Source organism: Chionomys nivalis, chromosome 10, assembly GCF_950005125.1.
Source record: "Chionomys nivalis chromosome 10, mChiNiv1.1, whole genome shotgun sequence".
In the NCBI taxonomy this organism is placed as follows: domain Eukaryota; kingdom Metazoa; phylum Chordata; class Mammalia; order Rodentia; family Cricetidae; genus Chionomys; species Chionomys nivalis.
This window is the reverse complement of record NC_080095.1, coordinates 79,447,204-79,471,321: the sequence shown is the minus strand read 5'-3', so window position 1 is coordinate 79,471,321 and position 24,118 is coordinate 79,447,204. Positions and strand designations below refer to the sequence as shown.

Below are 24,118 nucleotides of genomic sequence, written 5' to 3'. Positions count from 1 at the left end.
AGCCCAAAGCATTTTTATAATCTTATTTCCTTTATTTCTGGCCATTTTCTTTGTTACTCCCAGGAAATTTTGTCATAAGCGCAGTCATATTTTTAAGAAACTTTTTGTAAAATTCTGACTTGGTTTTGTTTTGTTTTTTAATTGCAATGGTTTTAAAAGAAAATTTTTATGCCATTTTGATAAAAATAGAAATGTCCATCTCTTCCAAACATCAAGTAATCTTATGGCTCTACAGTTAAGATGTTGGTGAAAAGCAACGAGGATTTCTTACAAGGGGATGTTGGGGAGTGAAAGTGTGCCGGGGTACGGAAGGGTGATGTCTAACAGGTGCTCAGCACTCGTGTCTGCTGGGTATTAGGAGAACTGGCACTGTCCAGCTACTGCATGCTCCAAGAATTGATAATCATAGCGTGGATTGTAAATGCTGCAGTGCCAACCAAGCAGTTTTCAAAGCTTAACCCCGGAAGAGACATGGGAACCTGTTTGTGCATCTTCTTGATTTTAGGAGCAAAGTGATGTGGCATTTCCTCCTGTATGCTCTGAATATGTGTTGCTTCTATTGGTTGAGGAATAAAGCTGTTTTGACCAATGGCCAGGCAGAATAGACCCAGGTGGGAAATCCAAGTAGAGATATGGAGAGAAAGAAGGTGGGGTCAGGGAAATGCCATGAGCCGCCAAAGGAATAAGATGCTGGAACATTATTGTTAAGCCACAGCCATGTGGTAATACACAGATTAATAAAAATGGGTTAATTTAATTGTAAGAGCTAGTCAGCAGTATGCCTGAGCCATTGGACAAATTATTATAATTAGTATTAAGCCTCTGAGTGTTTATTTGGGAACTTGCAATCAGGAAGGAAACCTCCATTTAGAGAAACGTTGATGTTTCTGTGCTTGCTTGCATATATTACAGTTTTCCTGATCAAGTTACGTATTTGCTGTCTGTACTTCCATATCTCTGCCTATTTCCCAAGGCATAGCAATATGACTTCTTCTAGAACTATTCTTTTTAATATCTTGGGGCTTCCTGTTTCAGAAACAAAATTATTTTTATAGTATGCTTTATAATAGAGTATTTCATTGACATTTGTTCCAAGTTCTTGGAAGAATCTATAGACTTGAACTTTCTAACTAATAGGTTTTTTTTTTTTAATTAAATTTCTGGTCTTGGGATTACACCTGAGCTGATGCTCATGAGAGATGAGGTAATTTGGGATGGAAGTTGGTCACCGAAAAGGCCTGAGATGCAACTAGAGGATTAATTGTTTGTGCTGGCCCACCTTCGCACAGGTGAAGAGGGAACTACAGATAAAATTGAATCACAGGGAATCAACTTAGTGAGTCATGAGTTTGCAGTCAGGAAGCTGCAGGAAATCTGTAGACCCTGAAGCTCAGAAAACTTGCCTGATTATTGTAAACACACTGAGGTGCTAAATCATGTGTTCTGAATCCATGGAAACTTTGTATTCCAGATTTTTCTAGACCATATCCGATATGGCTCTTCATTTGGGAGTTGGTCTGATCTTATGACTAACCTGGAATTGTAAGTGTAGCGCTTCCCTGAGATTTGGGTGCTGGTCTATGAGACCTGTGTAAGGACATGGGAGCATTCTGGATTTGTGGCTAGTACATGGTCTGAACATCCCCTGGGACTGTTGTCTGATTCAGGAGCATTCTTGCAGGGATTGCTCACTTCAATCTGTGATGTCCACACTAACATGGTGGCTGCTCAGAGAATTGTATTCCATAGTGTACCAGCTGGAGCTAACACAATGAACAGTCTTATACCTGGCAGTGTTAGCCAGCTTGCCCTTCTTGAGTGGCTCTTTTGGTGTCTGTGACCCTATTTTCTGTAATTTCTTTCCTCTCTCCTTCTGTCTGCTCTTCTCTCAAACCATCGTCTCATCTTTTTTTGGGCTCCTTTATTTTATTTCTGTTTCATAATCTACTAGTGATCTCTGAGAAACCTAAATCATGCCTATATTGTTTACTTTTAATAAAACTTAAAGTAAAATTCACATTTTTTTTGGTGTGATCATGATTTCTTTGGTTTGTTTGGTATTGGATGCTCCATTAAATATAAAGAGGCAGAAGTGTGTGTTAAAAACTTGATTTTGCATCTAGAACTGTACAATTATTTTAGTCAATGTTCTATTGCTATGAAGAGACGCTATAACCACGGTAATTCTTAATTGGGGCCTGCTTACAGGTTTATAGGTTTACTCCACTGTTGTCGTGGAGGAAAGCATTACAGCATGTGGGCAGTGATGGCACTGGACGAGGAGCTGTGAGTTCTAAGAGTGACTCTGGGCCTGGCTTGAGCCTTTGAAAGCTCAAAGCCCACCCTTGTGACACACTTCTTTCAATAAGACCGCATCTACTCCTTCAAGGCTAGCTTTCTATATAAGCCTAGGTGGGCCCTTTCCATTCAAACTACCATAAAACTATTTTGTCCTCGGAAGTTCAAAGAGAACGGCTTGTATCTTGGGAGAGGAGGGCTGAAGAGATCCCCTGTTGTTGGCCTGTAATTGTTATTCTGAAGGCAGTTAGGGTGACTGCTTCTCTGGGGCTCTATAAGGAACCCAAGGCCTTCTTAGGTGCCCAGCAGTTGGCGATCAGAACAACATGTAGCATCAAGATTCATGTGTTGACATTTGCCATTCTGACTGGGCACCAGAATTGTCAAAGGCTCTTAGCTGGCCTCTGGGCATTCTGCTCTCCTGATTTACTGTTCTTGTACTGTATAAGTAGATGCCATCCAGCCCTTCATGAACTGCTACAAGAAAACCAGTGTAGGTAGGGCCTTGGTCCTTATTGCTGGTGTCTGCTGCAGCCCAAGCCAGGGCAGAGATCTCCACCCATTTTCTCAACAAACCGTGTCAGACCCTTGAAAGCACCCCTACAAAGTACAGGATAATTTCAATGCCTAAGAGAATTCCATGGTGCCCTTATTTACTATGCCTCTTAAATGCAGGCCTTTCCCTAACCCCCGGAGATTGAAAATTTGTATTCTTTGTGCTTACACTTTTTGATTTTTCTCATGCCACAGTTAACCTTTTGAAAAAGGACTATTTCTTCTGTGTGCACAACACATTTGTGTGCAGACATGGGCTTCCGCTAATACACTGAGATCTCCCAAATTTCCTATGCTCAGGCCTTTCTCTTGATTTCAAAATCTTTTGTTTTCAGCCTCCAGCTCAGCGGAGCTCCTCAAATTTGTCTTTTTCTTTGACCGTGCTTTAGATTTGTGTTAGAATATTTTAATCCTCTCTAGAGATGGCCTTGAAGTTGATAACAGTGGTGGGGGCATTGATTCCTGCCCTGTCCCCTTCCAATGCCAACTGATAGCCCCAGATGGAGATGTCAGGAAGATGACTTTCCACGGCGTGGTAGGCAGTCTTAGAGCTGCATATTAGACAATCACTTTGAGAACTGCTATGATAGTCGATATCGGAGATAGTGAGGTCCTATCCAAGTCACTGAGGTGGAGATGGGAGTTAGAGGATGTTTATAGGATTGTCTAGTCTGACTGACCGGTGGTGTGAGCCACTGGGTGTTGTTCCCCCTCTTTCCCTGACACTGGGCCTCCTGCTCCTCTGCAGTGTTTCTCCCTCCACCTCCCCAGATGCCGCCAAGGTTCCGTGAGAGCAGAGCTTAGCTACTGACCTCTCATGCACATTTTTTCTGTCTAGTCATGGAAATTGTATTTATGTCAGAGATTTTCCTGTCTGGGTCCTTACCACTGGGTGACAGATCACCTGACATCTTAATTTCATAGAGAAAAGCTTCATGCACTTGTTGCCTATATTGGGTCGAGTTTCAAGCATTTTATTTTTATTTATTTATTTATTATTTACTTATTTTTATTTAGTTATTTATTTTGAGTTTCAAGTGTTTTAAAATAGGAATTTTGCACATGCAAACAGCCTCTTAGTTTCTTTCGATACTTAATTCTGTTGCATAGAGGTTCTCAACTCTGACTTTCTGCTTCATACAAATTTTGGGTATAGGAGTGGCCTCATGTGCTACGGGATGCTTAGCCTCCTCCCTGTTTGCTTCTTGGCCCCTAAATAAAGATCACTGATATGGCAGTCACAAAGTAGGGGAGAACATAATTCAAAGCACTGTAATATGTGTTTATCTTTGTTCTTTATGAAAATAACTAGTTTTGTTATTCTTTAACAAGAATTTTTATTCTTTAACATAACAGCGAATTTTGTTATTCTTTAGCAATTTTTTACTCTTTAGCAAAATTACTAACATTTATTAAAAGGGCTAATTGCCTTAAACTAATGAGTTATTGACAGTAATGAGACTTTCTACATGGCTCTGGATAATTTGTTTGTTGATTGGGTTAAGAAAACCACCTTAAGGAATTTCAGAGTATTATGAAACACTTAGAAGTTTCACATGGACATCGGTTCTTACATAGGAAGAAATATTTTATTATTCTTGATTTTTTAGCTAGTTTCTAGTTTAAAATGAGTTACTTAGACTGTTTCTTTGGAGACAATGACATGTGTAGCTGGAGATATTGGTGGGGCTGTATGTGTGTAATCTTGGGCTAACGCAATATGGCTATAGTTAGCAGTGATTACTGGTCCGGTGGTAATCCTCTTAGCTCCATTTGTACTCATTAGGAAAAATATTTGTTAGCATTCAGCTTTCCAACCCCAAGCCATGGGTTCCTGGCGTGGATTTTGGGGCAGAGATAGAAAATCACTTGACAGTAATTTATTCTGTATTTGAAAATTTGACTTATAAGCAGAATTAATGTGACAAATTACTTGTATTTGATTATGGTCGGGGGCTAGCAATCTGACATATTCGTATGGAGGTGACATGAAGAGCCTCCTGGATGGCTGGCCCCATGTTGTTACAGAAGTACAGCCTTTGTGTTACTTTAAATCCAGAGCTGATAAAGGGGTTCTTTAGTGAAACAGGGAGCTCTGAGACCCGAATCACTTCATGGAAGCCCATGAAACTCTGTTTATCACTCTTGCGGAAGTGACATACTGCTCTGAAAGCTCTTGTTTGGCTAAGTTGAAAACCACCTTTGTTCGAATATTTGTCCTATGATTTGCCTTCAGATGAGGTTGGGAGAAGTGTATGTTCAGGACGGATGCTTCTATCCAGTGATTCAGTGAAAAAGGTTTATTAACACACAAATGCAATATTTGCTAAGACTAGAATTAAGGTGGATATTTTCTTTCCAAGAGTTCAAGTTTAGCCATTGACAAGGTGTTCCTTCTGTGACTTTTGTTGCACATCTAGTTTGGTGGTGTTTTATGGGGTAGCAGAGTAAGATTCTGTCTGTCTCTCTCTGTCTCTCTCTTTCACCTCCACACACTCATGGTGGATCTTCCACGATGGCTTCAACCTTCCTGTAGACACAACATATAGATATTCACAGAGGTATGTTTCCATGGCAATTCTAAAGTCTATCAAGCTGGCAATGAAGGTGAAACACCACCAAGTGCTTTTGTTGTTTTAGGGCCCCACCCCGGTTATTTCAAAGATTCTTCACATTTTGATCTTGGTATTGATGGCCGAAAGACCTTTCTATTTCGGCTTGAGTTTTGAGCATTTTGGGCCAACCATCTCTTGCAGGTTTCTTCACTGGAGGCTTTCCTTCATCTTCCTCCTCAAGACATCTTCCTTCTCAGCTGTAAAACTTACTCTTTCTGTGGAATATTGCAGCGACTTTGGGGGCTAGATTGCTTTCTAGATGTACCGTGGCACCCTCTTCTTTCATCTTCTGGCTCTTGTCATCCTCTGCAATCTCTAAGGGCCACAGCGACATACAGGTCAGTACCATGCCTCAGCTTGAAGACCACAGGTGCTGTCCTCTCAGAGGGAAGCAGCTGGTGGTGCAATGCTTTCGCAGTTGCTGGTGTTACTTCACTGCCCATGACAGCCAACCCAGGGGCAGCACAGATCATAGACTCCCACATAGATTCCAGTGACAACACAGATGGTAGACATCAACAAGTTTTCCTGTGGCAGCCCAGATCCCAGACATATACCTGGTCCCTACCCTAGCTGCAGCACTAATCATGGACTTCAACATGGTTTGCATTGGCAGCACAGACCACAGACATCAGGCGCAGGTAGCTACATGGACCACGGGCATCAACATGTCCTGCTGTGACAACACAGGTCCAGTGGCTAGCTGTGCTCCTGTGCCTGTCACTGGTGCCACCTCTCTCTCTCCTCCATGCACTGTCTCATGAGTCCACTTCTGAAAGCATCTTCCGCTAAGAACTTTTTTCGTTGTTGTGGAGATACTGTGTGTTCTGCAGGCTCACCCTCTGCTGCTGTGTCTCCGCTGGAAGCCTCCGTGGGTCTCCGAGACCCGTCTGAGTGGCCTATAGACTTATGTGTGCTGGCAGTCACCATCAGTTTTAATCTTTTTCCTAGTCAGCCTTATTTATGGTCTGCCTTAGAGAATTTTCCAGTTTTTATTTTGCTATTGTTGGTTGGCACATTCAATAAGACTTGTGTGACTTAAAGTACTTTTTAAGGTTTTCATTTCCATGTGGATCTGCCTAATTGATGTGACTTCAGTGAAGGTCTTTGTCTTAGTTAGAGTTTCTATTGCTGCAACAAAACGCCATGCCCAAAAAGAAGTTGGGAAGGAAAGGGTTGGTTATTTGGCTTATACATTCATATTGCTGTTAATCAGAGAAAGAGGTCAGGACAGGCACTCAAACAGGGCAGGAACCTGGAGGCAGGACCTGATGCAGAGGTCATGGAGGGGAGTTGCTTACTGGCTTGTTCCTCATGGCTTGCTCAGCCTGCTTTCCTATAGAACCCAGGACCACCAGCCCAGGAATGGCATCACACACAGTGGGCCCTCCCCCATCAAACACTAATTAAGAAAATGCCCTACAGGCCTGCCTACAGCTGGATCTTATGGAGGCATTTTCTCAGTTGGGGTTCCCTCCTTTCAGATAACTCTAGTTTTTGTCAAGTATTTTGATGGAAGACTAGTCAAAGTCTTGCCAACAAATTCCCAGTGTCGATTTTTCAATTATTGAAGGTTTTCATCGTGGAGTTTTGTGAATTGGTGGCTTAATATGTTTAGTTCTTATACTTTCTTGATAGATTATCCTTTTAACTAAAAAATAGCATTATTTGTCTCTACTAAAGTTTCTGTTTTCATTATATGTATATAGTTGTTTACCTTTATTATGGTCATAGTTTGTACAGTCTTTTAAAATCTTTTAATTCAATCTATTTGTATCTTTGCATGTTAATTATACATCCTTATGGATAGATGTAGCTGGAGTTTTACAATCTGGTTTGACAGTTTTTGCCTCTTGATTAGTTTATTAATCCAGTCATATTTAGTGTGTCATAGATTTAAATGAACCAATTTTTGAAGCCCATCTGGCATGAATGAAGATATTTTAAAGAGATGTGTGCATTCATCCATTTGGTTATCAAACTAGTAAAACAATGTAACCCAAGAAATAGAATTTCTCTAGATATCTTGTGATGAGAGCCAAAGGAGGAACTTGCTTCTTAGAGAAAGATTTATGCCTGAGAGACAGGAGCTGAGGCACTGGTGTTAGATGGATCCATAGGGCTGCTTAGTTTTGCTGTGTAAACCTTATCCTCATGTTAGAACTGGGAAGCATACTTGGTTATTGCTAGGTCTGTTTGTACTCCTTCATGATGAATGCATCTTTCTGTTTCTTTTCTCTATGAAATTGTCTCTTTACTTACTGAGGTTTGGAGTGAGAGCTTTATTAAGACCGAGTGAGCACAGACTCTAACCATAATAATTCTAAATTTCTTCTTCTTTCTTTCCCCCTTCTCTCTCTCTTTCTCTCTCTCTCCCTCCCTTTATCCTTTTCTTTCTTTCTTTCTTTCTTTCTTTCTTTCTTTCTTTCTTTCTTTCTTTCTTTCTTTCTTTCTTTCTTTCTTTCTTTCTTTCTTTCTTTTTCTTCTTGTCAAAGTTTAGTTGTGTAGCCTAACCTGGCCTGAATTCACAATTCTCCTCAATCTCCCATTTGTTTGTGTGTATTATTGATTTTTAAAAAAATATTTATACTCTTTGCATTCAATGAATATTTCCTTTGGGATACTTTTATTTCTTTCATGTGTGCTGTTGAGTTGCTAGTATGCAATCTCTCCAAGAAGACTCTTAGTGCTGTGAACTTTCCTCTTAGCACTGCTTTCATTGTGTCCCATAAGTGTGGTCAGTTTTGGCATTCATTTTCGTTGAACTCTAGGAAGTCTTTAACTTCTTTCTTCCTTTATTCAGTGGTAACTCAGTAAAGAGATGTTCAGTTTTCATGAGTTTGTAGGCTTTCCTTGTATTTGTTGTTGAAATCCAGCTTTCATCTGCGGTGGTCTGATAAGATATGGGGTGTGTGTGTGTGTGGTGGTTTCAATTATTTTGGTATCTGTTGAGACTTGCTTTGTAGCCAAATATACAATTAGTTTTGGAGAAGGTTTTATACAAAATATTTTTTTATTTCTTTATCTGGTATGTGTGTGTGTGTATGTGTTTGACTAATTTTATATCAACTCAACTTGACGCAAGCTCCAATCATTGGAGAGGAGGGAGACACAATTGAGAATATATGTCCATAGATGAGGCTGTAGGCAAACCTACATTTTCTTAATTAGTGATTGATATTGGAGGTCCAAACCCATTATGGATGGGGCCGCCCATTGGCTGGTGGTCCTGGGTTCGATAAGAAAGCAGGCCTAGCAAGCATCTGAGGAGCAAACCAATAAGCAGCCCCCTTCCATGCCTCTGCAACAGCTCCTGCCTCTAGGTTCCTGCCTTGTTTGAATTTTGTTCTGACAGCCTTTGTGATGGACAGTGCCATGAAAACACAAGCCAAATGAACTCTTCCTCCCCTAGTTGCTTTGGTCATGGTGTTTCATCATAGAAAGGGGAAGCCTAACTCGGACAGTGGTGTTTTCTTAGCTTGGTCTATTGGGCCTACAATATAAACGTTAGTAGAAGTCAGATTTTACTACCTCGTTCTGTTGAGCTTAAGAGGCATTGTTGAGAGCAGACTGTAGGTACTCTACTCCGAACTGTTGCATTGTTATGTAAAATGTTGGATTTTCAGACTTCACCTTCTTATGAGTGATACCATTTTGCAAGCAGCTGTTGACTCCACTTTGAACATAGAAGATGGCTGTGTATCTGGGTTGACACAAGGTTGGTCAGCGCTATTCGTGCAGCACAGACTGATAATTAACTTATGACTGGGAGTAGAGAAGGCCCTGTTCACAGAGGTATGGGGTAATTGGTACACATGAACATATTCATATGTTCAGGAAAAACATGCCTGAGTGTTTTGTAGGCACTGTAGAGAGAGGAGAGGTGAGATCCCTTGTCTGGACTTCATACATGAAGAGCTGGAAACCTGGCCCTGCATGGCGGGAGCCCCATTGGTCTATTATTGATCAAGTATGTGCATCAAGGGATCGTCAGAGGAATGACTGCCTCAGGTGCTTTGGTTTTGTTGTGGCCCACTCTAATTCCTGTCTGTTTTTCTTCTGTTCACCTGTCTGCTCTGAAGCTGTGGAGCACTATGGAGCCTTTTCTTTTGGAGTGACACCCTCGTCATTGTGCTGCCACTGAAACAGAGCCTTGAAGATTTGGGCCGTGGTTCTGCCTGTCTTTCCCTGGCGTAGAGATTTTGCCCTCGATGTGAACTGAACATCTGGGCACATTGCACAGTTTCAGAGTCTCTACAAGTTGCTGAGGGGAACGCTGCCTCCCTACTTTTTCCAGTATGAGCTGGAACTGACTGGCCGTGCTTTTGTTTGTTTTGGTTTTGGTTTCCCCCAGCCCTCTCCCACCCTCTCCCCATCTATCTCTCCTTCTCCCCCTTTAAAGCTCCACTTCCTCTCAGGTAGCTGCTGCTCCACTGAGCTGAGGATGGAGAAGAATGTCACTGCGTAAATGCATACAATTTTCTTCTTACAACCAAGATTCATATTTTTTCATACAGTTTTTATTGGCTGCAGACCTTTGGGACAGTTCTTACAGGCTCTCAGTGATTACTTTAAAAAAGGTTTTAAACATGCATTTCAGGGGCTGGCGGGATGGCTCAGTGGTCAAGAGCCCTGGCAGCACTGGCTGCTCTTCCAGAGGACCCAGGTTCAATTCCCAGCACCTACATTGCAGTTCACAACTGTCTATAACTTCAGTTCCAGGGAATCTAACACCCTCACATAGACATACATGCAGACAAAACACCAATGCACCAAAATAAAAATAAATTATTTAAAATATGTGTTTCATCCTTTTAATTTCCATTTCATTGGGAAACGTCTATGATGCTCTTTGCCCTCCCATTTTGGATATCACACATTCTCTCTTAGGTTTTTTTTTTTTTTTCTTTACTTTTCTTTCTTCTTTTTTTATGGTCTGGCTTGGAACTCTAGTACTGCCTATAGGTAGTTGTTATGGAAATTTAATATTTTTCTTAAAAATTAGAGTAATCGTGTTTCTTTTCCATTGGGTCCTTAACCTCTATGGTAGGTGTTGGGCACTGTTTTCCCTCACCTTTGGCTTATGGTAAGTGTTGGTACTATTTCCCCTCACCATTGGCTGTCTCACTTTTGCAGTTGTATCTAGGCTCCACATTTTGACTTGATGTTCTGGAAACATTGTTGCAATTATAAAACATCTCCTTGGTTCATATATCAGCTCTGTTTTCATCCCATTGGCTGTGACTTCTGTGAACTAGCACGTAGACCATGTTGCTCTGGTGATGATGTCCTCTTCTGTAAAGTAGCACGTAGACCATGTTGGTATGGTGGTGTCCTCTTTAGAGCAGGCTGCTATATTTGTTTATTCCTGTCATGGGCTGGGACTGTTGTGTTACAATTCTCTGAAGAAATGGTATGTTGAAGATACAAATGGTTAGTTGACAGCCCAGCCCCCATGGACGCTTACTTTGAGGCTACTTTACTGAGGTAGCTGTCTGGTAAGGACAGTCAAGACCATAGTGAAAACCTATTGAAACTAAAGGGCAGAGGGTCAGGCATGAAGGAGCCATCTTTAACGTGCAGTTTCGTCGCAGCCCTTAATAAGCCAGAGCTTTCCTCGTAGGAATGGGAATGAAGGGATGCATGCCATGCCTGAGGAAGTGCTGCCTGGACATTGTGTTTGAAAAGAGCTGTTTGTGAAATGAATTAGAGCAAGACATAAATTCATTGCTATTCAGGTTGTTTAGTCTCAAAGTCGTGATCCTGGGGAGTTTCTTCCTTTAATGATCCAATGTGTAAATTAAATTTTCTGAAAGCACACTCATTTCTAAGCATTAATTTGAAACTCATTTTAATTGTTTCACAATAGTCTCTCTATCCCTCCCAACTTCAGGGAAAACCCAATTGTCTTGTAACCTTCTTTATAGAGTTTGATCTCAGTAGCTTATGATGGAAAGGGTTGTGTATTTCATTTATTTATGGGTATGTAAGAGGCGTGTGAGGGTGCACGTGACACCGTGTGCATGGGAAAGTGAGAGGCCCATGTGTGGGAAGGTGAGGGGCCCGTCCGTGGAAAGGTGAGGGGCCCGTCCGTGGGAGTCTGTTTTCTTCTTCCACCATGTGGGTTCCAGGGTCAAGCTCAGGCCACCTGGATTGATCACAAACACATTAATTTCCTTGCTGAGCCATGTTATCTGCCTGATGTGGGAAAGTAGTTGAACATATAATGAAAATGGTATTTCCATGTTGAAGTGCATGCCTGGCTTTGCTATCCTATGAAACTATTTTTTTTAAATTTTAGCTATTAGTTGTGAATTGAGCAAGCATTTGTTTAGGTGCTTTCTTTTCCCTTGTAGGCAGCAGGAGCAATTCGGCCTCTGGTGTCCACTGTCATCAGTCCCTCTGCTGATGGCTGCCTAGAGCACTCACTGGACCGCGCTAAACACAGGGCCAGTGAAATGCCACAGGCTTTCCTCTTTGATGTGATCTACGAAGCATATCAACAGGTAAGAATCTGGGCTTTCCAAAAGCTACTATTCTGTTGTGCCCTTTGAAACCGCGTCCACATTTGAATTTCTAGAAAAACCTGCAAGACTCAGTATATTGTTGTACTCCAGGGCGGAGTGTACCACAGGGGAGCAATGAGAGTACTCTATTGGTGTAGAACAAACATACAGGCATGCAGAGAGAATTCCTTTGGAAGCGGTTGAAGCTCTCTCCTTCTTTTGATGGGTCACAGATAGCAATTCTGGAGAACTGGAAATGCAGAAATGTGTGTAACACCTAGATGTCCGTTAGAGGCTCAAAGCCCGTGGTTGTAGGGTGGTCACATAGGTTTCCTCTGGCTAGCACGTGCAGAAATTCCACATTTGCAGGAGGAATGCAGGTGTTTACTGTAAACAGGGCTGTGCATTCAGATAATTCCCACACCAGGGTCCCTAAACACTGGTCCACACATGCCTTATAAACAGGGCTTTGTGAGGATAAATTTTCTGCATAGAGATCTAGACATCTTAATTAAATATTTAAGTTAAGTAACTATAAAAATGTCACCCCCACAAATTGATACTTGGGTATCTGTATTTTTTCTTTCATTTGGAAACCTTCTGTACTTATATAATTTTATTGCTAATTTACATATGTGAATAAGTCATTACTGAGTGTCACAATCAATTTCTCAGAAACTTCTCTGTAAAATAAGGTGGAGTAACTCAGTACTCAACTGGCATTGGGGAATCTGTGAATGTGTTGAGAGAGATTGGCAGTTAAGGTAGGGTAATGGTAATTAGATTGCAGAATGGTAGTGGTTATTCATATATATATATACATATATGTATATATATATTACAAACTGTTTGGGCTATAGTTCAGACTTATTACTAACTAGCTCTTACATCTAAATTAACCCATTTCTACTATTCTATGTATTGCTATGTGGTATGGCTTTTACTGGTCTGCTGCCATCTTGTTTCTTGGGTGAATGCTTTTGTGTCTCTTGACTCCATTCCTCCCCATCCAAGTCCTTTATTTGATTGTTCTACCTAATCTTCTCCTGTCTGTCTATTGGTCAAAAAGCTTTCCTTATTAACCAATGGGAACAATACACACTTATAGTACATAGAAGCATCCCAAAGGCTATCATTCTGTGTTGAGGAGCAATTACAAAATCAAATTCTTTCCTTTAAGCAGAAGCAGTATGGGAACCAAATTACTACTTGTTTCAGGATGACAGTTTTTGATATACAAACATCCTGTAAACAGAAGCAGATTGGCTTTGTGAACATCCAAAATTCTTTCAGCACCAGGTAGAAAGATGGTATTGACTAGAACTTGGATGATGGCCAATTAGACCACAGTTTGATAGAGATCATGGGCTCTGCACACTTTTTTTCCCCTTTTTGTGCAATCACAGAACTTATGCTAACATCTATAAGCAACAGTGCTTACTTACCAAGCCAGGGTTACCTAATTATGGTCTGTGAGAATGTCGTCATCAGGCCTGGGTTGGAGGGGTCACAGCAAGATTGAGGCTGAGACAAGTTTATTACAAGCAATCAGACTTTTTATACCTGTATCAGAAACAATACAATGGCCGTTGCCAGGATGAATACAATGGTAGTTTCTAGGATACCATGATATTTTCAGGCTGTACAGAGTACACAAGATTAATGTCTAAGACCAATTGTCCTGTCAGAATTCTATAAGCTTCACTGACTTCTAGGGAAGGCAGAGAAGCACGGGCAGCCTGAATGCTTCATTGCTGGAGGGAGGGCCTTATTTTCTCAGGCACTGAAAGTCATGCAGTGGCCCAAGACACCCAGACTTAACCTGAAAACCCTATGACACAAGCCTCTCGGGGAGCTAGACCAGGACACACGATTCCCTGCAGTTCCCCCTTTCAGTGTACGCAAGTCAATCTTTGAAGCAGACATGGAGTAGCAAATCAATCTCAAGCCCTCAGAATAACCAATAAAAACATTCTCAGAGGCTTTCCTATGGTCCCCTCTTTAGAAGTTCAATTAGAGACTCAAAAAGTATGACCAAAACCTTTGCTAGGTTTTGTGCAGCAATGGAAAGGGCTATTCATTTAACTTTAAATGCTGAATATTTAATATTTCATCATTCAAGGCCTGAATATCTATGCTTAAATTGTCATGTGACCGTATATTCCTGTAAGGTGATTAGGAATCTAACACCAGTTAAATTGAGAATAATTAAAATAAACAGGAATGTTATTCTCTTCCTAGTTAGCAAAGTAAAACACAGGATCAGGTGCATTATGCCAGGTATGTCTTAGCAGTAACAAATGCCATCAACAGAGACAGTGTATCAAGGAACAGCAATTCTTCAGTCACACCCTCCCCCTGAGACTTCAACAGCTCTTTTCTCTCAGTCCCTAGTTCCCTCATCTGAGTCATTGTTGGTAGATTCTGTTCTTGGCTCGATGACTCTGCTGCCCTATTCAGTTTGTTTTCTTCAGGGGAAGCCTCTGTAGACACCTGTGAGCCTTTTCATTCACCTTCCATGAATCAAGTCCATCTTTTAGGTGTCCACACTGGCTTTTCAGCACGCTGAGGAAACACACAAAGAGAGCCCCAGCTCCAGTGAGTTGTTGGATCTGGGCCATTCCATTGACCAGATATACATCTCTCCAAAGGACCATTAACCTGAATGGTTATTTTTCTTGGTGGGGGAGGATTCAAAATGCTCATCTGCAGCAGTAAGATGAGATTTAAAATTTGGCTAAGCCTTGCCCAAATTAAAAAAAAGTATATAGAATAGAAAATAGAAAATAAAATATAAACTAGTATGGGTATCCATACTAAGTTGTTCAATGGTTCTTTCCCCAAAAGATTGACTTTGAGGGTTATGTGCAATGCCTGTGATGTGGCTTACAGCTTATTGTTGGCCAAATTCCTGAGAAAGCTTGGCAGAGTATACAGGAGCACCGTTAGTTTTTAATGTTCCACAAGGGCCTAGAGTAGTAACAGCTCTTAGTAAAGACGTGATAACACCTTCTCCTGATAGGAGAACAGCAAAATTGATCAATGAATAGGGATCTGCAACGATGGGAACGCATTTCAGCCTACCAAAACTAGCATCGTGAGGACTATATATCATGATACTAACTTTTACACATGAAGGGCTGAGGCGTTTCTTGATGAAAGCATATATGAGATTCTCATGCTTCCTTTAGGTTGTTAGTTTCTAGGACAAGAGATAGGGATAAGAGGATATCTACCTTGGTATTTCCTCAGATAAAGGTCCCAGAAGATTAGAATGCAAACTAATATGGCCAAAGTAAACTGAATTTTTCCACATCTGCAAGTCCTGCTGAATTAATTGTAATAAATCACTCATAGAGGTTCCTGATTAAGTGTTCCGTGCTGCTTCTAGACACTGTACTGCCAAGACCATGTTTGTGGCATTTGTATGCACTGCAGAGGGTATTGGCTGAAACTGCGGACATAGGGTAGCGTGTTTGGATGTCAATCAGCAAGTTCACTGGAAGAAAAATGAGTATCAACTTGAAAGGGATATATGGCCAAAGTCAGTTCTAAAGTCATCCAAAGTAGTCAACGAAAGCTCCAACTGTTTTGTGTCATAAGGAATGCATCTAAAGGGCTAATCCAAGTTTTATTTCCACAAATGTCTTTTAGCATTTTATTATTTTTAGCAGGAAGTAGAGTATCATCTATGTAACATGTACAAAAGCAAGAGGAAACAGCATTCTAGCTCTCCTTAAAGCAGTAGCCACAAATATTGGGCATAGTTGAGGCACCCTCTGCCCTTTGAGGACTGTAGCCAGAGTTAACCCTTGCAGGCCCAGTGTCAGCACCGAGGCTGGCGTGAGTCATTAGTTTCTCCTTTTTTTCTCAAGGGACAGCTGGCAGCCTGGCATGTAGCATTAACATTCTCATACACCAGTTGCTTGGCAGAAATCACCCCTGCCTCTCCATCAACCATCAGGCCACAGACCACCTGCAAAAGATGAGAAATGAAATCCTGATATGGCTCATCAGGTTCCTGTCTAATTCTATACAATTCCCCTCTTTCTGCCATGCTTGCAGTGCCAAAGTATGGTTTTGCCTATAAGCCTCAGTGGATATGTGACCTGTTGTTGAGAATCCCTATGCATGCCTTCTCTTGATAGCGTTTCAAAAGGCATGGGTATATTATTTCATTGACTTCTAATAGCTTGGTCCTGACATCTTTCTGAACTGTCAGTTTTCCACAGTAAATATTCACCTCCAGTAGAACAAGCTTTTGTCAAGGTTTTTCAGTTAACAAAAGCATCCCCAGAAATAGAATCAAGACGAACTAATGTTACAGCGCAACTGGTCCATATTGCACACAAGCTTGCCTAAGGAACTTAAGCGTCTTGAGGGAAGTGGGTATCTAATTGCTGCCTCCCTGTGCCAGGTTATTAGGGTGGGGCACTGCACTGACTGGGAAAAGAGAAAACCATTCCATCTCCTCTCCCTTCTCCCCGGGACAGAATCTTTTGCCTGGGAGACCTTGACCATGACATAAAAGGAATCAGTTCTCTTAAGGAGGGTGAGAACCCTCCCCAATAACTTCAGAAAGAAGTTTCCTCCATGCTGCGTGCATTGCTTGCCTCATGGCCCTTTGATTGCACCATTACTGTCATATGTCTGGGGTTGCTCTGGCCTTCTCCCTTGTAGAAGGATCCTTGTGATTTCAAGAACCTACTTGAGTAATTGAGGATAATTTTTATCTCATGATTGTTAAATTAACAACCCTTTGCCACCTGTTAACAGATTATAGGGATTAAGGCCTGGGGATGGTTGTACAGGGAAACATTGTACAGCATAGGACACGAGATGAGGAATAATTAGCTGAGGGGAAAGATGATTGGTCCTATAGCTAAGCAGATCATATCCCAGAAATATTGAAGGAAACATTGAAGGAACTGTAAAGGAAATATTCAGAATAATAGGACCATTGTCCTGAGTGATGGACAAGTATTTATAGGAAATATTGAATAAAATATTTGGAATGATGGAACCATTGTCCTCAGTATTGAACAAATATTTATGGGAAATAGTGAAGGAAGTATTTGGAATGATGGGACCACGGGAAAATGTGTCCATGAATCTTATCAAATTGCTGAGATCACTATTGATTGAGGATAATGGTGTACATGAGGATATGGTTTGAATTAATTTCAGAGAGAATAGAGGTTCAGTTTGAGGAAGCATATTGACACATTTGAGCAAGACATGAGGTTGGTTGCTTTAAGCAACTTCTGAACAAGGTAGACGACTTAAAAGTTTGTTGATTTACCTCCTTCAATAGAAGACAGTGGTGGAGTAAGCGGAACCCAGTAGTAGGGGAATTAAATACAGCAGACTTTGCCTAGGAATGTAGATAGTACAGAGGCAGGAGACATACAAAGCAGATGAATACAGATGAACTCTGTATCGATGTGGGGGTTGAAATTTGTTCTCTTTCTCTATTTTCTGTGTAGTAGGGAGCAGGTCTTTTATACACAGAAGAGCTAGGAGTGGCATGGCCTCGGGAATTATCAGCACTGCCATTTCATTCTTCTCTTCCAAGCTTTCTTTTGTGCTGAAGATTGAAGCCATAAAATTGTACATGGTCGACAACCACTCTGTCAACTTTACACTCTCATATTTGGCCAAAACCTATATAAAACATTTCTGATGAGAAAACTAACCAGTCTGTTTTGGGGTTATTCATAGCAAACTCAGAAAACCTTTTGTTGAAACATCTACAAAGCAATTGAATGGTTTGGTCATTTGTGTGACCTTGAGATAAGACTTGCATTGTCTCTTTATCAGATAGAGCTTCTCTTTGTAGAACTCAAGTGACACTGCACACCGGGAGTTCACCATCTTGTGATAAATGAGTAGAGATATGTTAACTGTAGCCAAGGTTGTTTGAAGTTGAGTAAATGAGGTATGTATTTGGATGTTATAGGTGATTGTTGGATGGTGTAAGAGATAGTTGGATGGTGGATGTTGTAGGTGATTGTTGGATGTTTTATGTGATTGTTGGATGTTGTAGGAAATTGTTGAATGTTGCAGGTGGCTATTAGAAGCTGTAGAGTATTCTTGGATGTTGTAGGCGACTCTATTGGATGTTGTAGGTGATTGCTGGATGTGGTAGGTGACTGTTGGATGTTTTATGTGACTGTTGGGTGTTGTAGCTGACTCTGGGGGGCACAAAACCACACTTTTTCTCTGTATAGCTTGCTGTTCTTAGTTCCCTTTCAGCTTCCCCCTTCCCTCGCCTGTGCTCTCACCATCATTCGATCCTTTTAGTTCCTTCACAAGCTTCCTTCTGTCTGGGATTTGCATTGCTGTTTTGTGTTCCTCTTCAGATACCAAACAGACACTTAGGGAAGCTTTTCTAGCTCCAGGCAGATGAAGTTAGGCCAAGCCATAACATGTTTGTAGTTTCTTCCCACAGTGATTTAGGAATTCAACTAAATGAATTCCTAATGTGTGACTCCAGATAGGTGGTGAGCCCCATTATGGTAGGTGTCTTAGTTGGGGCTTCTTTTTCTTTTCCTGTGTTTTCTTTCAAAACTATTCATTTGCAGTTAATGCATTTCTTTTGTATTGTTATATTAAATCATTTGCATAAATAGCTGCTATAATTATTCTTTTTCATGTTGATTTTTGTCATTCTTGATGTTTTAGAAATAGAAAAGACAGGGAGAAAAAAAGAATAATTTAAGAAATAGAGGGGCCACCATTGGGAAATGATGAGATGAATAATGCCATGTTACATGAATATTATGTAGACATTAAAAATCTTACTTTAGCAGGATTCACATTGTATGCATGGATTGTGTCCTTTATAAATCTTATCCAGTAAATATGTATTTAACATAAATGTACTTTATGTATGCCATACACACATGCATTTAAAAAACTGATTATGAATAGGGAACAGATAAGGAAATAAACTATAGTGACACCATCAACTTTTGTTGGTCAGATTATAAACTTTTCCCTTTTAAAAATGTCTCTACACACATACATGCCTCTTATATTTGAAGGAAAAAAAAGCTAGGTAGGCGCTAATAAATATCTGGATTTGAATAGAAGCTATTGTTTTGCCACAGTGCTTCTGCTCACTTCCAACTCTCCTCTCCCTCGTGGATCTTCTCTGTTCTTTATTCTCTCAGTGTGAGCTGAGAATTTGTCTGTGCTGCTAGAACAACACAGGGAGATAATAAAGACTCCACAGAGCTCACTGTGTCCTGTGAACTCGGAGCAGGAACTTTCCATTGCATTCCTTATGCTCGGCACAGAAGTGGTTTCCAGAATCACACAATACTACTGACCAGGGGTGCCCCAGAATAACAAATCTAAACCAAAAGTATTCCAGAACACGAGGTGATATCCTTCCTCTGTCCCCAAGAGCCAAGAGGCAGTCAGGAGACAGCAAGAGCAAAACAAAGCAGGCACTGCTGTGCTTCACACACGTGTTCACAGGGTGGACACCTTTGGCGAAGGGAGGGCTGCTCTTTCCATTTTGAGAGGCAAGAACAATGGATTACCTGGTTTTTCTTAAAGTTAGAAAACATTCTTTTTTGTTTATTCTCTCTCACATATTGTATTATGACTTCAATTTCCCCACCTTCTTTTCCCCTTCCAGCCTCTCCCTCTACCTCCTCTTTCTACCAGATTCACCTTCCCTCAGCTCCCCTCAGAAAAGACGAGGGCTCCCAGGGATATCAACCAAATACAGCATAATATGCTATAATATGATGAGTCACATGCCATCACATCAAGGCTGGATGAGGCAATTTGGTAAGAGGAAAAGGGTCCCAAAGCAGTCAAAAGAATCAGAGACAGCCCATGGTCTAACTATCAAGAATTCCACAAGAACAGCCAGCTACAAAGCCATAACACATATGTAGAGGACCTAGGTCAGATCCGTACAGGCTCCCTGATCTCCAGGAGCTTCCACAAGTCCCTGTCACTTGATTCCGTGAGCCATGTTCTCATGGTGTACCTGATTCCCCTGGTTCGTCCCATTCTTCCTCTTCCTCTTGAGGACTTCCTGAGCTCTGCCTAACGTTTGACTATGAGATTCTGCATCTCTTCCTAGCAGTTGCTGGATGAATTCTCTCTGATCTCTTTGTTGAGGCTTCTGCTAGGCTCTGGTCCCAGAACACTCTGCAGGCAGGGCAAACTGTAGGTTGAAAGTTTTGTTACTTGGTTGGTGTCCTAATCTCTCCATTTCAAGCTGCCTGGTTATCAGAAGATGGCCTATTTGGCATCTATGTCCCCCATTAGAAGGAATATTTGCTAGGGTTACTCTTATAGATTCCATTCTATTAGCTTTCCATCTTGCTTCCCCCACCCTGAAGTCATACCCAAATCCAACTTCTCCCAGTCTCCTCTTCCCCCATCTGATTCTTCTTGTTCCCAACCCTACCAACCCCAGTATATCCTCAATATCTATTTTATTTCCCCTTGCCAGAGAGATTCTTCTGTTTGCCCTTAAGCTCTCCTTGTTAGTTTGCCTCTCTAGGTCTGTGGATTGTAGTATGATTATCTTTTACTTTATAGCTAATATTCACTTATAAGTGAGTACATACTGTATTTGTCCTTCTGGGCCTTGGTTATCTTACTCAGGATGATTTTTTTCTAGTTGCATCCATTTGCCTGCAAATTTCAAGATGTCATTGTTTTTACTGCTGGGTAGTACTCTACTGTATAAATATACAATGTTTTCTTTAACCATTCTTTGGTTGAAGGACATCTAGATCGCTTCTACTTTCTTGCTGTTATGAATAAGCTGCTATGAAAAGTTTTCAGCATATGTCCTTATGATAAGATGGAGTGCCCTTTGGTATATGTCCAGGAGTGGTATAGCTGGGTCTTGAGGTAGATTGAGTCTCAATTTTCTGAGAAACTGCCATATTGACTTCCAAAGTGGCTGCACAAGTTCACATTCCTACCAGCAATGGAGGAGTGTTCCCAGGCTTCATTTTTGGGAAGCTCCACTCATTTCTTGCACACACATTTCCTAATATATGATGTTTAGAATGATTGGTTTGTTAATTAGATTTTGAGAATGTACACACACACAAGATACAGTGAGATTTATTGCAGACAGATTTTTCTGTCTTTGGGCTGTCAGCTCACATATAATTGCTTGGAGACTTATTGTTAATTGTGAAAGCTCAGCCTTAGCTTAGACTTGTCTCACTAGCTCTTGTAATTGAAATTAATCCATTTATACTAATCTACATTCTGGTACATGGCATTACCTTTTCTCTGTACTGCCCTTCCTGCTTCTTCTGAGTCTGGCAGATAACTCCATCTTCTGGATCTTTGGAGCCTGGAACTCACTTTGTATATCAGGCTGGCCTTGAACTCACAGAGATTCATCTGCCTCCACCTCCTGAGTGCTGGGATTTAAAGTGTTCACTACCACTGCTCGGCATTGACTTTTTATTATACCAGCTATACATCTTTATGTATTACACAAATATCCCACAGCATTTTTCCTTTTTTGTTTAAATAGAAAGGGAAGGCTTTAACTAACAGTCAAACTATATACAAGAACAGCTGTCATGTAAGAATTACATTCACATTGTCCAGGCTACTAGTATTTGGCAGAATCGGAGAAAACGCTGTATTATCTATCCCATCTTAATTGGGCACATCAAGTACTGCATGACTGTGACTGCTGACTCCACCCCTTGGTTCCCTGAGAGCTGTGTTTCATACTGGTGCATTCACTGCCCCACATCTGAGAAACTGCTGTGTTCAAGATGTGGCAGGCATTTTTACCTCTCACACCTGCTGCTCAAATGCTCTGATGAGCAGCAAGGCCTCTTAAGAGAGCCTCACCTCTGAATGCTGAGCCTACAAGAGAGACTGTTTTCTCAGGCCCTATGGAGATATTTGAACCTCCAGGCTGGATGCCTATGTAGATGTATTTTTCTTTAGGTCTTCAGCTACAAATAATGATATGAAAGTTATTATTATGAAAGCTAAGCTTAGCTTAGTCTTGTCTCACTAGCTCTTATAACTTAAATGAACACATTTATACTAATCTAAGTTCTACTCACGTGGCATTACCTCTTTTCTGTACAGCCTCCTACTTCCCCTGAGTCTGACTGGCAATGTCGCCTTCTTCCTAGAGCCCCCTCTTTGCCCAGAAGTCCTGACTATACCTCTTGCCTAGCTATTGGCTGTTGAGCTTTTTATTACACCAATCACAGCAATACATTTTCACACAGTGTACAAATATCTCACAACAATTTACTAGTGACAGAATTGTTCTATGGGATGTGAATTCATTAAAATTTTAGCTTGCCATCCTAAACTTTTTTGAGGGTATATATAGTATACATGATATTCTACGATAGAGCTTGAGAAGAAAAATCTTCGTTTTACAATACATTGCTTATTGAACTTTGAATGCAATGTCCTTAGGTAGTGAAATATGAGAAAATAAAGGATTGTTCCAGGGATCTGATTCATAACACATCCCATGCATACCCCACATGGATTGAAATGAATAACGTCTGTGTTTTGTTTGGTCAGGATATTTGGGATTCAGCTGCTGAGTTAATAGGAAATCACTGCAAGAGATGGGTGAAAAGTGTCTTGCTTTCGTTCTCTGAGCCTTGTGAATTTTAGAGGTTTATTTCTTTTTATAGTCTTATTTTTTGCTCCCTTCTCTTTCCTTTTGGATCATTCAGCAAAGATGAAATAGGACAGTACTGAGTGTGTAGTGGTGTTTGGATTAGAGTTTGAGGTTATTGCTAATTTCTGTCTTAGAAGAAGGGGCCTAAGAATGAACCCAATGGTGTCACTTGGGGACCGACAGAGGCATAGGTTGTTTGTCAACATGGATATGAATGGATATGAGGAAAGTGACAGGGAATTAAAACTGTGTGTGTGTGTGTGTATGTATGCACACTCCTGCACCCACATATGTATGTGCAAATGAATGAAAAGAAGAAAGAGGAAAAATGAAAGTGAAATGGTTAGGGTTTAAAAGATAAAGCCCTCTGAATCAAAAAGGGGCAGCTTTTCATATTAATGTATCTGCAAACCATTATTTCATTTGGCATAAGTGTCATTTGCCAATCTTTGTGGCAGTTGTGCTTCTCAGCTGGGAATGCAAACAGGACTTGTGTCTGTGTTGCCTCAGAGTGTACACCACGCAGTCTCTGTGATGAGTTGGGGTTGAACACTATCCAACCAGTGCTTTTCTCTACTTGTCATTTTTTCTTCCTACTGTAATTTTTCTTCTAACAACTGTTGCACAAGGTACACTGACTTAGCCATGTTATTTTTCTGGTCTTCTTGTAGGAAAATTCTGGAGGTCAGATCAAGCTTCTGTGGCTTTGCGGGGATCTTCAGACACAACAGTCATTGTGCAAAGAAATTCGTGGTCATTAGTCTAAACCATAAATTGTTTTCTTTCCTCCGGTTCAGTTTCAGTGTACCAGGATACACTTACAACGATCACTTTAGGCTCTGTAGCGTGAGTTTGTCAGTAGTTCTAGGCCCACAGTATGTACTCTCTATTTGAATGTTTAATGTTCTAATCTTTGTGTGTCCACTGACTATCTACTCAACTTCAGCCGATTTCACCTAGTGAAGATAAAGCCTTCTATATACTCTCTCGCTTCTTGTTGCTTATCCTCATACTCTGAATGTCTGTGCCTTGCTGAAGCTCATATACTAAAATATGAGCTCTACAAAGGTGATACTAAAAGCGAGCCTTTCAGGAGGTCATTAGACTCCATGCTACAAAGTGGGATTGGTTTACTTATTGAAAGAGGCCACAAGAAGCTTGCTTCTGTTATAAGGAGAAACCAGGAAGACCATCTTTGTAGTTAGATTTTCTATAGAGAGAGTGCTCTGTCTATGTACAGAATCTGGTGACTTGATTTTGGACTTTACAACCTCTAGAAGTATAATAATTTTTCTTGTTCATAAATTGTCCTATTTGAGTTATAGAAGTCTGAATAGGCAGACTTGTTGAAATCTCATTAATACTGATAATTTGTATTTATTATTCATTTTATTCTCTGTATCTTTTTTATTGATTTAGTATAATTTCTTTTATAGCCTAGATATTATTCCTCTCCTGATTTTACTGACCATGTATATCTTCTC

The 24,118-nt window shown here is 40.8% G+C and overlaps 1 protein-coding gene across 2 annotated transcripts in view; it reads left to right on the top strand.

The window, feature by feature from the left end:
- The window catches only part of Crppa (CDP-L-ribitol pyrophosphorylase A), a 250,550-nt gene that overhangs the window by 18,186 nt on the left and 208,246 nt on the right, over positions 1-24,118 (top strand). For both annotated transcript variants that reach the window (XM_057782626.1, XM_057782627.1), the window contains exon 3: positions 11,825-11,974. In XM_057782626.1, coding sequence (XP_057638609.1) covers positions 11,825-11,974 — 150 coding nt within the window. The remainder of the gene's footprint in view (positions 1-11,824; positions 11,975-24,118) is intronic.